Below are 15097 nucleotides of genomic sequence, written 5' to 3'. Positions count from 1 at the left end.
TCTGAGCTCTTGATATTCGTACAAGTGGTTCTCTTTTCTCCAAAGGTCTCTTTAATTTTCCTGTAGGCAGTATCTATCTTACCCCTAGTGAGATAAGCGTCTACATCCTTACATTTGTCCTCTAGCCATCCCTGCTTAGCCATTTTGCACTTCCTGTCGATCTCATTTTTGAGACGTTTGTATTCCTTTTTGCCTGCTTCAGTTACTGCATTTTTATACTTTCTTCTTTCATCAATTAAAAATAAATAAAAAAACTCGACTGACTCAAGTTGTTAGAAGAGTGCCAGTGTAGTGACTGCTGCCTGTGGAATGTTGACAGACGACGTGAGCGGACTGAGCGAGCAGCTGGTGTGCCTCTCCAAGGAGCAGGGCTCTACGGACAATATCAGCGTGATCGTGGCGCTGCTGCGACCGGCACGAGACATGGATATGGGCGGGGGTGCGCTGCTGCATCCGCCGGAGAGCCTCCGCGGACACGAGCGGCGCGACCAGCAGCACCACCACCAGCACGAGCACGACCAGGACGACGACCTGGGCCCCGAGACGAGCGTCGACGACGGCGAGCTGCAGCGGCAGCAGCTGTCCGACCTGGACCCGGCCGCAGAGCCGCGCCAGGAGGCGCCCACGCCGCCCGCCGCTTCTCTCCGTGAGTACTCCGCGGCTGCGCTGCTCGTACCAGCCGTGACAAGTCACGGGGCACCACCTGATAACGTGGTCGCTCTGCGGCCGAGTCTTTCAAGAGAAAAGGTACCGTTTCTAGTTCTGGTTCTCCTGCCCTTTCCCCCTTGGCCACTCCCTGGGAGGAGGGACAGGCCCGCCGGCTTGGGGTGAAGTACTTCCCCCGCTATTTGGTCTGTTCTCGAACCGATGGGGGGACGTTCGCCACCTCCAAGCCCATGTTCTTTGTTCAGCACATTGAGGACATCTTCGGGGAAATCGAGGCTCTCAGTAAGATGCGTTCGGGGTCCGTTCTTATAAAGACCACCTCCGCCACACAGTCGACGGCGCTCCAGGCGTGCGACCGCCTAGGGGACATCCCAGTGTCCATTGTCCCGCATCTGGCACTAAATAGGACGCAGGGGGTTATTTTTCATCGGGACCTCCTGCTGCAATCTGATGAGGAGCTCAGGGCCAACCTGGAGCGCAGAGGCGTGCATTTCGTCCGGCGAGTCCAGCGCGGCCCCAACGACCGTCGCATCGACACCGGGGCCTTCATCCTCGCCTTCGAGGGGGACGTTCTCCCGGAGAAGGTAAAGGTGATGTGCTACCGGTGCGACGTGCGACCCTACGTCCCGCGTCCTATGCGCTGTTTTCGGTGTTTGCGCTTTGGGCACATGTCGTCACGGTGTGAGGCTGAGCCCCTTTGTGGCGATTGTGGACGTCCTCTTCGTGAGGAACATACATGCACCCCACCACCTCGGTGCATTAATTGTCCTGGCGTCCACTCGCCTAGATCCTCAGACTGCCCAGCGTATCAGAAGGAGAAGAAGATGCAAGAACTCAAAACTTTGGATCGGCTCTCTTATTCTGAGGCCAGGAAGAAGTATGACCGCCTCCATCCCGTGGCGTTGACCACTTCGTTTGCCTCAGTTGTGTCCACTCCTTCCGCGGTATCCTCACCCCTATCCTGTCCCCCCTCCGCCTCTTCCGTCCATCAGGGGGCTCTGCCTCCGCCTCCCAAATCCCTCCCTTCCAAATCCTCCTCCCCCGTGGCCCCCACCCCCTCTGCACCAGGGGCCACCCTTCCTCCTCCTCCTCTCCCCCCGCCGCCTGAGAAGCGATCCTCTTCTCAGGCGTCCATCGGGGAAACGTTCCGGACCCCAGCTTCCGAGGTCCGGCGTTCCAAAACGGACCCCGCGCGTGAGGACCTTCTTCGGGTCCAGCCCACCATCCCTGTGCCTCCTCGGCCTTCCAAGAAGGCCTCCAAGAAGTAGTCTCTATCCCCCTCACCACCCCGGCGCGTTTCGTCTGACGCTCCATCCGTGAGTCGCTGCTCCCGGCCGTCCTCAGTTTCGCCGGGATGCTCTGCTGCCAGGCGCTCAGCTGGCCTCTCGTCGGCAAATGATGCTGCCCCTCCTACACAACCAGGGACAGGGGCCGCAGCTGGCGACGACTCGATGGAACCGGATCCACCTCCCGCCGGTTGTAGCATTGTTCCCTCGCAACCTGGCCCTCCGCGGCTGTCGAGGTGACCAGCTCTTCCCCCGTCTCGTTCCCCCAACTTTTTGACTAGCGATGGCCTTGTTACATTGGAACATAAGAGGTATTCGATCTAATCGGGAGGAATTACAACTGCTCCTCCGCCTGCACTGTCCGCTCGTCCTTGGTCTCCAGGAAACCAAGTTGCGCCCGACTGACCGTATTGCTTTTACCCACTATACTTCGGAGCGGTATGACCTCACCCCTGTGGACGGTATCCCAGCTCATGGTGGGGTCATGTTGCTCGTTCGGGACGATGTCAATTACCATCCCATCCCATTGACCACCCCACTCCAAGCAATAGCTGTCCGCATTACTCTTTCTGCTTTTACTTTTTCAGTTTGTACCATCTACACTCTACCGTCGTCTGCTGTTAGTCGGGCTGACATGATGCACCTGATCGTTCAGCTTCCCCCGCCGTTTTTATTGTTTGGCGACTTCAATGCCCATCATCCTTTTTGGGGCTCTCCTGCGTCCTGTCCAAGAGGCTCACTCTTGGCGGATGTCTTCAACCATCTCAATCTTGTCTGCCTCAATACCGGCACCCCGACTTTCCTCTCGGACTCTACTCATACCTACTCCCACTTGGACCTCTCGATCTGTTCTACCACTCTTGCCCGTCGGTTCGAGTGGTATGTCCTTTCTGACACCTATTCGAGCGACCACTTTCCCTGTGTCGTTCGTCTCCTGCACCACACCCCATCCCCACGTCCTTCGAGCTGGAACATACCGAAAGCTGACTGGGGACTTTACTCCTCCCTGGCGACCTTTCAGGACCACGATTTTCTCAGTTGTGACAGTCAGGTCGAATACCTCACGGCTGTTATCAATGCTGCCGAACGTTTCATTCCTCGTACTACCTCTTCTTCACGTCGCGTTTCCGTCTCCTGGTCCCCCCAGGGGGTCCACAACTCTTTCGTGGATACGTGCGTGGCGAGCACGGGGCCCCGAGCCATTGCAGCCTTCTTTCTCCCCCGGGCTGCATTTCCTTTCCCTTCCCCTCCTTTCCCCTCCATACCCCTTTCCCCTCGCCCTCTCCTCTCCCTCTATTGGTGTCCTTGCTTATGTTGGCCCCCGCTATCCTCCTGGTTCTGTTGGTTTTACACTCCGGCTTTGTTGCGTAATCATCTCCTTCTTTTGCATTCCTTGGTCCCCCTCTGGGGTTTGACCTCCATTCCAAAATTTCTCTTCCGTAGTGTGAGCCATTTGGGGAAGAGCACCTTACCTAGTGTCTCCGACGTGTGCCCTCCTAGTACATTCCACCTTTTCTTTTACGTCGTTGTCTGATGCTAGGGTGCATAGCCAGCACGGTAGCCAGCCCGTGTGGTGGGGTCGCTATGTACCCTTTTGGTTGAGCCCCCTGAACACACAGGGATCACACTTCTGATACCTGAGCTGTGACCTCCTCATGCATGCCTTGGAGTGGTTGCTCGTCATCCTGGAGCATCGGAACTCCCGGCAATGGCCGCCGTGCCAGACGGCCCTTGCTGTGGCTGGGTGGCGCCCGTGAGGAGAGCCCCTGATCGGAGTGGGTGGTATCAGGGCGGACGCTATGCAGATGAAACGCATACGGGTCCAAAACTCTGGCCGCTCTTCTGCGGCCGTCTCTCTGCGTGGTACTGATTCCTCAAGTGCTGCTTCTCTTGCCCCTTCGGCCTTCCCTTCCGTGGCTACCCCCTGGGAGGAGGGTCAGGCGCGTCGTCTAGGGGCAAAACCTTTCCCCCGTTATCTAGTTTGCACCAGGACTGATGGAGATACTTTCACCAGTGTCAAACCTTTATTCTTTGTGGAACACATTGAGGACAAGTTCGGCGAAGTGGACTCCCTGAGCAAGATGCGGTCGGGTTCGTTACTGATAAAAACTGCTTCGGCTGCCCAATCTGCGGCCCTTCGTGCCTGTACCCATCTTGGCACAATTCCCGTGTCCATTACCCCTCACCAGTCTCTAAATATGATACAAGGTGTGATTTTTCACAGAGACCTCATCCTTCAAACTGATGAGGAACTTCGGGACAATCTCGGACGGCGGGGTGTTCACTTTGTTCGGCGTGTTCAGAAGGGTCCTAAAGATAATCGTATTGATACTGGTGCCTTTATCCTGGCCTTTGAAGGGGATACCCTTCCTGAGAAAGTTAAGATTATGGTCTATCGCTGTGATGTGAAGCCGTACATCCCACCTCCTATGCGGTGTTTTAAGTGCTTGCGTTTTGGCCACATGTCTTCTCGCTGTACCCAGGACCCTCTCTGTGGTGACTGTGGACGTCCACTCCATGAGGGGAGTCCTTGTGTTCCCCCTCCTGTATGTGTAAATTGTCATGGTAGTCATTCTCCACGTTCAGCAGATTGCCCAGTCTATAAGAAAGAAAAAAAGATACAGGAGTATAAGTCCCTTGATCGTTTAAGCTACACAGAGGCCCGTAAGAAATATGCACGATTGCACCCTGTGTCCATGACATCTAGTTACGCCTTGGTTACATCTTCATCCCTTCCTCCCCCTTCCTTACCCCCATCCCGGACCCCTCTCCTTCCCCCCTCCCCTGCGGCTCCCACACCTTCTCCTCTGGGCGCTGCTCCCCCTCCCCAGCCGGAGAAGTGTCCCACTCCTTCGGCGTCTGCCGGTCAAGGGCGCCTCCCCCGGGATGCCCCTTCCCGGCACCTTCCAGGTCAAAGGTCTGCTGCAGCGCGGCGACCGCGAGAGCCGCGGTCTATCGCCCCCCGGTCGCCCGGTCTCTTTCTGTTCCTGATCTTGCTGCAGCTGGCTCCATTATGCCACACAGCCCTCCTCGATCTCAGCCTGAAAAGAAGAAGAAACATAAGTCCCGGGACAAAGAGCCTCTGGTGTCACCGGAGGTCCCTTCCCCGGCTTCACAACCGGATTCTGACCTGTCGTTTATGGATGTCGCCCCCTCCTTGTCGGTGACGGGTGGGGACCCGGCGGTATGACTGGATTTAGCGTGTTCAGCCCTCATTTAAACCATCGTTCTGTGGTTCTCCAATGGAATTGTAATGGCTACTATCGTCACCTTCCGGAATTGAAATCCCTTCTTTCGTCCTACTCAGCAGCTTGTGTGGTTCTCCAGGAATCTCATTTTACTGATGCTCACTCACCGACCCTCCGTGGGTTCCGTGTTTTCTGTCGAAATCGGGTCGGACCCTTGCGGGCTTCTGGTGGCGTTTGTACGTTGGTCCGTACAGACATTGCTAGCACGTGGATTCCTCTCCACACTACATTGGAAGCGGTTGCTGTTAGGGTCCACTTAGACTCTGCAGTCACAGTATGCAATCTTTATCTCCCTCCTGACAGGACTCTTACACCTGCTGCCTTAACCACCCTTCTTCAGCAACTTCCTCCTCCCTTCCTCCTCCTTGGGGATTTTAATGCTCATCATCCTTTGTGGGGCAGTGCCTTTCCATCTCGACGAGGTCGTCTTATAGACCAATTTATTGCAGACCACGACCTGTGCCTTCTTAATGATGGCTCCCCTACTCATTTCAGTGCTGGTCATGGTACCTTTTCTGCCATTGATCTTTCTCTTTCTTCTCCCTCTCTCCTCCCTTCATTACACTGGTCGCCACACGACGATCTTTGTGATAGTGACCATTTCCCGTTGATTATCACGCTCCCTTCCCGCTCCCCGATGGACAGGTTACCTCGTTGGTCTTTCCACGGCGCCGATTGGCCTCTATATACTGCACAGGTCGAGTTTTCTCCCTCTTTGTCGGGTAGTATTGATGACATCCTACGTGACGTGTCTGACGAGATTGTTCGCGCTGCTAACCTTGCTGTCCCGCGCTCATCTGGACAATTTCGTCGTCGGCAAGTCCCGTGGTGGAGTACAGCCATTGCCATTGCCATCCGTGATCGCCGTCGAGCTTTGCAACACTTTAAGAGGCACCCATCTGTAGCCAGCCTTTCTACCTTTAAGCGCCTTCGCGCTAAAGCCCGTTATTTAATCAAACAGAGCAAGCGGATATGTTGGGAACGATTCGTTTCTTCCCTTGGTTCCACTGTCCCTCTGTCACGGGTATGGGCTACACTTCGCTCTCTCCAAGGTTGCCATCGGCAGTCCACCCTCCCAGGCCTTCACCTCCCAGATGACATTTGTACGGACCCATTAGTTCTCGCAGAACATCTTGCGACCCATTTTGCAGTGGCATCAGCGTCGGCCTCCTATCCAGCTGCTTTCCTTCATCAAAAACAGCAGGCTGAAGCTGTCACCTTATGTTTCACCACTTGTGAGTCAGAATCTTACAACGAACCTTTCACTGAATGGGAATTTCTTTCTGCTCTATCTTCTTCTCATGATACGGCCCCTGGCCCAGATTCCATTCATAACCAGCTGCTTCAACATCTCAGTGCTCCACAACGGCACCATCTTCTTCGGGTGTTTAACCGTATCTGGCTCCAGGGTGACTTCCCTTCTCAGTGGAGGGATAGCATTGTGGTTCCTGTCCTTAAGCCTGGTCAGAACCCCCTATCTGTTGACAGCTATCGGCCAATTAGTTTGACCAATGTTGGTTGTAAGTTACTTGAACGGCTGGTAGCCCGTCGGCTCACTTGGGTCCTCGAATCTCGGGATCTATTGTCCCCTTACCAGTGTGGCTTTCGAGAGGGACGATCTCCAATCGATCATTTGCTTCGCTTGGAATCCGCAGTTCGGCAGGCTTTTTCCCAGCGCCGCCATTTGGTTGCAGTGTTTTTTGACCTTCGCAAGGCCTATGACACGGCCTGGCGCCATCACATCTTACTAACCCTTCATCAGTGGGGTCTTCGGGGCCCACTCCCGATTTTTATCCGCCAGTTCCTGATCCATCGGTCATTTAGAGTTCGAGTTGGTACTGCTTTTAGTTCTCCACGGACCCAGGAGACGGGCATCCCACAGGGTTCTGTCTTGAGTGTCCTTCTTTTCCTCATTGCTATCGATGGACATGTGGCCTCTGTCGGTCCCTTGGTCGCCCCTGCCCTGTATGTGGATGATTTCTGCATTTGGGTTAGTTCCTCCTCGATGCCATCTGCAGAACGGCAGCTCCAGGTGGCTATACGGCGTGCCTCTGCATGGACCCTCTCACACGGGTTTCAATTCTCTCCTTTAAAATCGCGGGTGGTCCACTTCTGTCGCCGTACTACGGTCCACCCTGATCCAGAGCTCTATCTCGCTGCACAAAGATTGCCTGTGGTTCCACAGCTTCGTTTCCTAGGTCTTCTTTTCGACAACAAGCTCACTTGGCTGCCCCATATCAGACTCCTGAAGGTAGGATGTTTCCGTAAACTCAATGTCCTTCGCTTCCTTGCCCACTCCTCTTGGGGTGCGGACCGTTCCCTCCTCCTCCGTCTTTATCGTGCTCTAGTTCTGTCACTATGGTTGTCAAGTGTATGGTTCAGCTGCTCCTTCCACGCTGCACGTGCTGGATCCAGTCCACCATCGTGGTATCCGTTTGGCCACCGGTGCATTCCCTACTAGCCCTGTTGATAGTCTCCTGGTTGAAGCTGGGATCCCCCCCCCTTTCTGTTCGGCGGTCCCAGCTTCTGGTGTCTTATGCCCTTACTATCCGTTCTTCTCCCACACATCCTTCCTATTCTATCCTATTCCCAGACCATGGACGTCGCCCGCCTGACTCCCTCCCTCGGGCGGGTTTACCGGTTGGGCTGCGCCTTGCGTCTCTTAACCGTGATTTTCGGCTTCCTTCTTTGTCCTGTCTTCCTCGCTCCCTCCCCTCCACCCCTCCTTGGTTAGTTCCTCGGCCTCGAATTCGGATGGATCTCCGCCGCGGTCCGAAAGATTCCATCCCCCCGGTGGTGTTCCGTTCCTTTTTCCGCCAAATTTTATGGGAGTTTCGGGATGCTGTTGTTTTTTACACTGATGGCTCTAAATCTGCTGATCATGTTGGGTATGCCTTCACGTCCTTTGTTGGAACGGAAAATCATCTACTGCCACCCTCATGTGGGGTGTTTACTGCAGAATTGATGGCAATTTCCCGGGCCCTTACCTTTATTAAACAATCCCAACACAACCGCGTTTTGTTATGTACGGACTCATTGAGTGGTCTTCTTGCTATTGACCGGTGTTTTTCGCGCCATCCCTTGGTCTCTGCCATCCATGACCATCTCGCTGATCTTCACCGTGCTGCTTGTTCCATTGACTTCCTATGGGTCCCGGGCCATGTGGGTATCCCGGGTAATGAGCTCGCTGATCGTTTGGCTGGGGGAGCAGTTACTTACCCCCCGTTTTCTGTAACCCCTCCTGCAGCGGATTTACGGCTTCACATCAAATCCCACTTTGCACAGTCATGGGCCAATTCTTGGGAGGCTACTCCACTGTCTAATAAACTTCGTGCCATTAAGGTGAATCCAGGCCCATGGCGTTCTTCCTTTAGCCTCTCCCGCAAGGACTCGACCACACTGTGTCGTCTCCGCATTGGCCATACCAGGCTGACCCATGGTTTCCTTTTGCGTGATGAGCCACCCCCGCTATGTGGCTGTGGAGCCTTCCAGTCAGTGGCCCTCTGCGTGCTAAGTACAGACTCCCCCACACTTTACCTTTGATGTTGGCTGACGATTCCCGGATGGTCTCTCTGGTTCTAGGTTTCCTCCGGGAGAGTGGTTTTTATTCTCAGTTTTAAAGTTTTTAATCTCCCTCTGGTGTTGGGGCAGGGCGGTGAGTGTTTGGGTGTCTCCCACTGTAGGCAGTGTTCAGAGATTCCCGATTCACCTCCCTGACTGGAATCCTCTTTTCTTTCCCGTTTACTCTGTTTTTACCCCTTCTTTTTAAGGCTTGGTTAGTTTTTCTATTCCCATACGTACTTTCTGCATTATAGCAGTTGTACCTTTTAAGTCACGGGTGGTCTTGCCTATGCTGCTTCAGCATAGTGTTGGGTTCGTTCTCTTGCCAACTTCCCTCATTTGTTTTTACTAATGACAACGTGACTGCCCTTTTACGTTTCCCCTTTTTCCGTTTTATTTTCTGACTATACTGAGATGTCCCGTTAGCAGAATGGAGTCTATTTGAAACAAGGGACTGATGACCTTGCTGTTTGGTCCCTTTAACCTCAAACAACCAACCAACCAACCAACCGTCTCCTGGTGGAACGAGGCTTGTAGAGACGCTATCCGTGCTCGACGACGTGCTTTACGCACCCTTCGCTGCCATCCTACGTTGGCAAATTGTATTGAATACAAACGACTCCGAGCGCAATGTCGTAGTGTCATCAAAGAGAGCAAAAAAGCTTGTTGGGCCTCTTTCACCAGCTCCTTTAACAGTTTTACTCCCTCTTCTGTCGTATGGGGTGGCCTGCGCCGGCTGTCGGGCATTAAGGCCCACTCCTCGGTACCTGGCCTCACCTCAGGTAATGCTGTCCTCGTTGATCCTGTGACTGTCTCCAACGCCTTCGGCCGGTTTTTCGCGGAGGTTTCAAGCTCCGCCCATTCCCACCCTGCCTTCCTTCCCAGGAAAGAGGCAGAAGAGGCTCGCCGACCTTCCTTCCACTCGCTGAATCTGGAAACTTATAATGCCCCCTTCACTATGCGGGAACTCGAACGTGCGCTTGCACTGTCCCGGTCCTCTGCTCCGGGGCCAGATGCCATTCACGTTCTGATGCTGGCACACCTTCCTCCGGCGGGCAAAAGCTTCCTTCTTCGTACCTACAATCGCGTCTGGACCGAAGGTCAGGTCCCCATGCGTTGGCGTGACGCCGTCGTTGTTCCTATACCCAAACCCGGGAAGGATAGACACCTTCCTTCTAGTTACCGCCCCATTTCTCTTACAAGCTGTGTCTGTAAGGTGATGGAGCGCATGGTTAATGCTCGGTTAGTCTGGATTCTTGAATCTCGGCGGCTACTTACTAATGTCCAATGCGGCTTTCGTCGCCGCCGCTCCGCTGTTGACCACCTTGTGATCTTGTCGACATTCATCACGAACAACTTTTTGCGAAGGCGCCAAACGGTAGCCGTGTTCTTCGACTTGGAGAAGGCTTATGATACCAGTTGGAGAGGAGGTATCCTCCGCACTATGCACAGGTGGGGCCTACGCGGTCGCCTGCCCCTTTTTATTGATTCCTTTTTAACGGATCGAAAGTTTAGGGTACGTGTGGGTTCCGTATTGTCCGACGTCTTCCTCCAGGAGAACGGAGTGCCTCAGGGCTCCGTCTTGAGCGTAGCCCTTTTTGCCATCGCGATCAATCCCATTATGGATTGCATTCCACCTAATGTCTCAGGCTCTCTCTTTGTCGATGACTTCGCGATCTACTGCAGTGCCCAGAGAACATGCCTCCTGGAGCGCTGCCTTCAGCGTTGTCTTGACAGCCTCTACTCATGGAGCGTGGCAAATGGCTTCCGGTTCTCTGAAGAGAAGACGGTTTGTATCAACTTTTGGCGATATAAAGCGTTCTTTCCGCCATCCTTACATCTCGGTCCCGTTGTTCTCCCATTCGTGGAAACAACAAAGTTTCTAGGGCTCACGTTGGACAGGAAACAGTGTTGGTCTCCGCATGTCTCTTATTTGGCGGCCCGTTGTACACGTTCCCTTAATGTCCTCAGAGTTCTTAGTGGTTCATCTTGGGGAGTGGATCGCACTGTTCTGCTTCGCTTGTATCGGTCCATTGTCCGATCGAAGCTGGATTATGGGAGCTTCGTCTACTCGTCCGCTCGGCCATCCCTCTTACGCCGTCTCGGGGGTTACGTTTTGCGACCGGAGCCTTCTACACTACTCCTGTGGAGAGTCTTTATGCTGAAGCTGCCGAATTACCATTGACCTACCGGCGCGACGTACTGCTGTGTCGGTATGCCTGCCGGCTGTTGTCTATGCCCGACCACCCCTCTTACCAGTCCTTCTTCGCCGATTCTCTCGACCGTCAGTACGGGTTGTATGTGTCTGCCCTGCTGCCCCCCGGAGTCCGCTTCCGTCGCCTGCTTCGACAATTGGATTTTGCCCTCCCTACCACCTTCAGAGAGGGTGAGAGCCCGACACCACCTTGGCTCCAGGCTCCGGTTCATATTTATCTCGACCTCAGCTCACTCCCGAAGGAGGGTACTCCGGCTGCAGTGTATTGCTCACGGTTAGTCGAACTTCGTGCTCGACTTGCCGGTCACACCTTTATTTACACCGATGGCTCCAAAAGTGACGATGGTGTCGGCTGTGCCTTTGTCGTCAGGGCCGCCACCTTTAAATACCGGCTCCTCGACCAATGTTCGAGCTTTACGGCCGAGCTTTTTGCTCTCCATCAGGCCGTTCAGTATGCCCGCCGCCACCGCCATTCGTCGTATGTACTCTGCTCTGACTCACTCAGTGCTTTTCAGAGCCTTGGAGCTCCCTATCCGGTCCATCCCTTGATTCAACGGATACAGCAGTCCCTCCATTCTTTCACTGATAATGGTGGTTCTGTCAGCTTTCTGTGGGTTCCCGGACATGTAGGAGTGCCTGGGAATGAGGCTGCGGATGCTGCAGCCAAGGCTGCAGTCCTCCTGCCTCGGCCAGCCTCCCATTGTGTCCCATCATATGACGTTCGTGGGGATGTTTGTAAGAGGCTTGTGTCGTTGTGGTGGGATGCTTGGTCATCCCTCCAAGGAAACAAGCTCCGGGCAGTAAAACCGCTCCCAACTGCTTGGACAACCTCCTCCCGATCATCTCGGCGAGAGGTGGTCCTTCTGACCAGGTTGCGGATTGGGCATTGCCGGTTTAGCCACCGCTACCTGCTCTCCGGTGACCCAGCCCCGCAGTGCCCTTGTGGTCATGCATTAACAGTGCGCCATGTTTTATTGTCGTGTCCCCGTTTTAGTCAATTCGTGTTGTCCTGTCCCTGCCATCTACTTTACCAGATGTTTTAGCTGATGACGCTTGAGCAGCTGCTCGTATTCTGCGTTTTATAACTTTAACTGGCTTGTCCAAAGACGTCTAACCTTTTTACTTATTTTATCTGCATCTTTGTCAGGTCTTTCTGGTGTCCCCCCATCCCGTTGATTTTTACTAGATTCCATGTGCTCTAACAACAGTGACTGGGCGCTAATGACCTCAGTAGTTGAGCGCCTTAAACCCCAACAAAAAAAAGAAAAAAAACCTGATAACGTGTCGGACCTCCTCCTGTCCGGTGTAGTGCGGTAACTCGACGTGGCACGAATTCAACAAGTCATTGGAGGTCTCCTGCAGAAATATTGAGCCACGCTGCCTCTGTACTCATCCATAATTGCGGTACGGGATTTTGTGCAAGAAATGACCTCTCAATTATGTCCCATAAATGTTCGACGGATGGCCAAATCATTCACTCGAATTTTTCAGAATGTTCTTCAAACCAATTGCAAACAATTGTGGCCTGGTGACTGTCATCCATAAAAGTTCCATCATTGTTTGGGAACATGAAGACCATGAATGGTTGCAAATGGTTTCCAGGTAGCCGAACATAACTATTTCCAGTCAGTGATCACTTCAGTTGGACGAGACAACCCAATCCATTTCATGTAAACACAGCCCACACCGCTATGGAGCCACCAACAGCTTGCACAGTGCCTAATTGACAATTTCGGTCCATGGCTTCGCGGAGTTCGTGCTACAATCGAACCATATCGTCAGCTCTTACCAACTGAATTCGGGACTCTTCCGAACAGGCCACTGTTTTCCAGTCTAGGATTCAACTGATGTGGTCATGAGCCCAGGAGAGGTGCTACAGACGATGTCGTGCTGTTAGCAAAGGCATTCGCGTCGGTCGTCTGCTGCCGTAGCCCATTAACGCTACACTTCGCCGCACTTTCCTAACGGATACGTTCGTCGTACACACACTTTCATTTCTGTGGTTGTTTCACGCAGTGTTGCTTGTCTGATAGCACCGACAACTCTTGGCAAACGCCGCTACTATCAGCCGTTAAGTGAAGGCCGTTGCTCACTGCTTTGTCCGTGGTGACAGGTAATGCCTGAAATTTGGCATTCTCGGCACACTCGTGAGATTTTGGATCTCGAAACAATTTCCGAAATGGAATACTCCATACGTCTGGCTCCTACTAAGATTCCACGTTCAAAATCTGTTAATTCCCGTCCTGCGCTCATAATGGCGTCGGACGCCTTTATACATGACTCACCTGAGTACAAACGACAGCTCCGTCAATGCACTGCCCTTTTATACCTTGTGTACGCGATAATACCGCCATCTGTATATGCGCATATCGCTATTCCATTACTTGTCAAACGCAGTTTACTAATGGAAGCCTAGCGTTGTCTGCTCGTACTATGTTGGCACCTAAGCTACACAAAGCACTGTCCCCGCCTATAGTTCCCAGGTGTCGGCATTTTTTACGGTCATGTCGGCCCAAATATACAGTGTGATCAAAAAACGGAGATTTCAATTGTTTGTTATAGACAAACTATGAAAAATTGCGCGCGTCACTGGATAGAGAAAGGTTCAGAATTTTATGTTCGCACAGACACTATACCATACACTCAACATGAGTACCAGGCGTTGCTCGAGGCAGTCCATTTCATTCCACAGACGAATCAACAGGTCACTGTTTATTGAATCGATAGCTTCAACAATTAATTTCTCAGCTCTTGAAGAGTAGATGCCATAGGCGGGACAAAGATGATCCTATTGTCCATATTTTCCAATCGAATTTTGTGGGATGGTGTTGTTAAGATAACGCCGCACCTCACCATCAAAGTGAGGCGTGGCGCCCTCACGTATAAAAATAAAATCATTGGAATCTACGTAAAGTTGAGGAAAGAACCAATTTTGCTTTCTGGCCAGGTATGACATTCATGTCACAGTTTCCCTCCGCGTAAAAGAAAGGCCTATAAACTTTGTGGACATAAACAGCACGAAACACATTCAGTTTCGGTGGGTCTTTTTCATGTTCCACGACGGCACCAAGTTTTCTAACCTCCAGAACATTTCATTATGGCGGTTTATTTCCCCGATAGATGAAACGTTGAATCGTCTAAAAAGATGAGTTGTTCGGAAATAGTGTCCTCGGCTATATACTGGAGCAGCGAAGGTTAAGATTCGTACAGACTGTTAACGGTTGCCGGGACGCAGTTGCTGCAGTAACAGCAACAAGCCTTCATATGCAGGTGCCGTTTCAGGACATGTCGTATCATTGTTTGAGAAAGTTGAAGTTCCTGGCCTGCCCGTCTTGTGGAGGGTTCCATGTGAACGCATTCACGGGTACACTCGACATTTTCATTAGATGTGCGCGGCCGACCAGTTCTTTCCTTTGCATATACGAGGGTTGGAATTTAATAGTGGCAACTATTTATTTACAGCTCGTACAAAATAGATAGGTGTTTCAAAGTTTTACTGACCTTCAAAGTAGTCACCAGCATTGTGTGTAACCCGTTGCCAGCGATGTGGAAGTCGTAGGACGTTCTTAGCAGTGTTGACAGTTCGAGAGGCGCGGTCTATTGCCCGACGAATTTGTAGCAGCTCTGAAGCAAATGTCGCGAAGTGTGTCCTTCAGTTTAGAAACTGAGTTGAACTCACGAGGACTTAAGTCAGGGGAGTGCAGTAAGTGGTATAGCATTTAGCAGCCCCATTATTCAAACAAATCAGTAACAGCTTGCACTGTACGTGCTTGAGCATTGTCCTGCAAAATGATGGCCAGGTCTTGCAGAAAGTGTCATCACTTCTGTCTCCATGCTGTTCATTTATGGAACACAACCTACGAAGCTTGTGCAGTGGCGGCGTCTTGCTGAATCTACGGAGGAATGCACGTTATACGTGCTCAAATTAAAAAAAAAAAATCATTGTGTAGTCGCCATGTTTCTACACACAGCAGCGCAGTTGTGTCAAAACTTTGAACTTTACTCTATACGGTGACATGCGCAATGTGTATCTTTTATAGTTTACCTGTAATAAACAAATGAAATCTTTCTTTCTCTTTAACCCATCCGGTAATAAATTCCGACCTATCTGGCGTTTGCTA

The 15097-nt window shown here is 52.4% G+C and overlaps 1 protein-coding gene across 1 annotated transcript in view; it reads left to right on the top strand.

Moving 5' to 3' along the window:
- The window catches only part of LOC124715883, a 1071880-nt gene that overhangs the window by 1010114 nt on the left and 46669 nt on the right, over nt 1-15097 (top strand). The window contains 3 exon segments of the mRNA XM_047243130.1: nt 320-576; nt 578-619; nt 622-646. Coding sequence (XP_047099086.1) covers nt 320-576; nt 578-619; nt 622-646 — 324 coding nt within the window.

The sequence above is a fragment of the Schistocerca piceifrons genome, chromosome 1, assembly GCF_021461385.2.
Source record: "Schistocerca piceifrons isolate TAMUIC-IGC-003096 chromosome 1, iqSchPice1.1, whole genome shotgun sequence".
Lineage (NCBI taxonomy): Eukaryota > Metazoa > Arthropoda > Insecta > Orthoptera > Acrididae > Schistocerca > Schistocerca piceifrons.
This window is presented reverse-complemented; position numbering and strand designations above follow the sequence as displayed.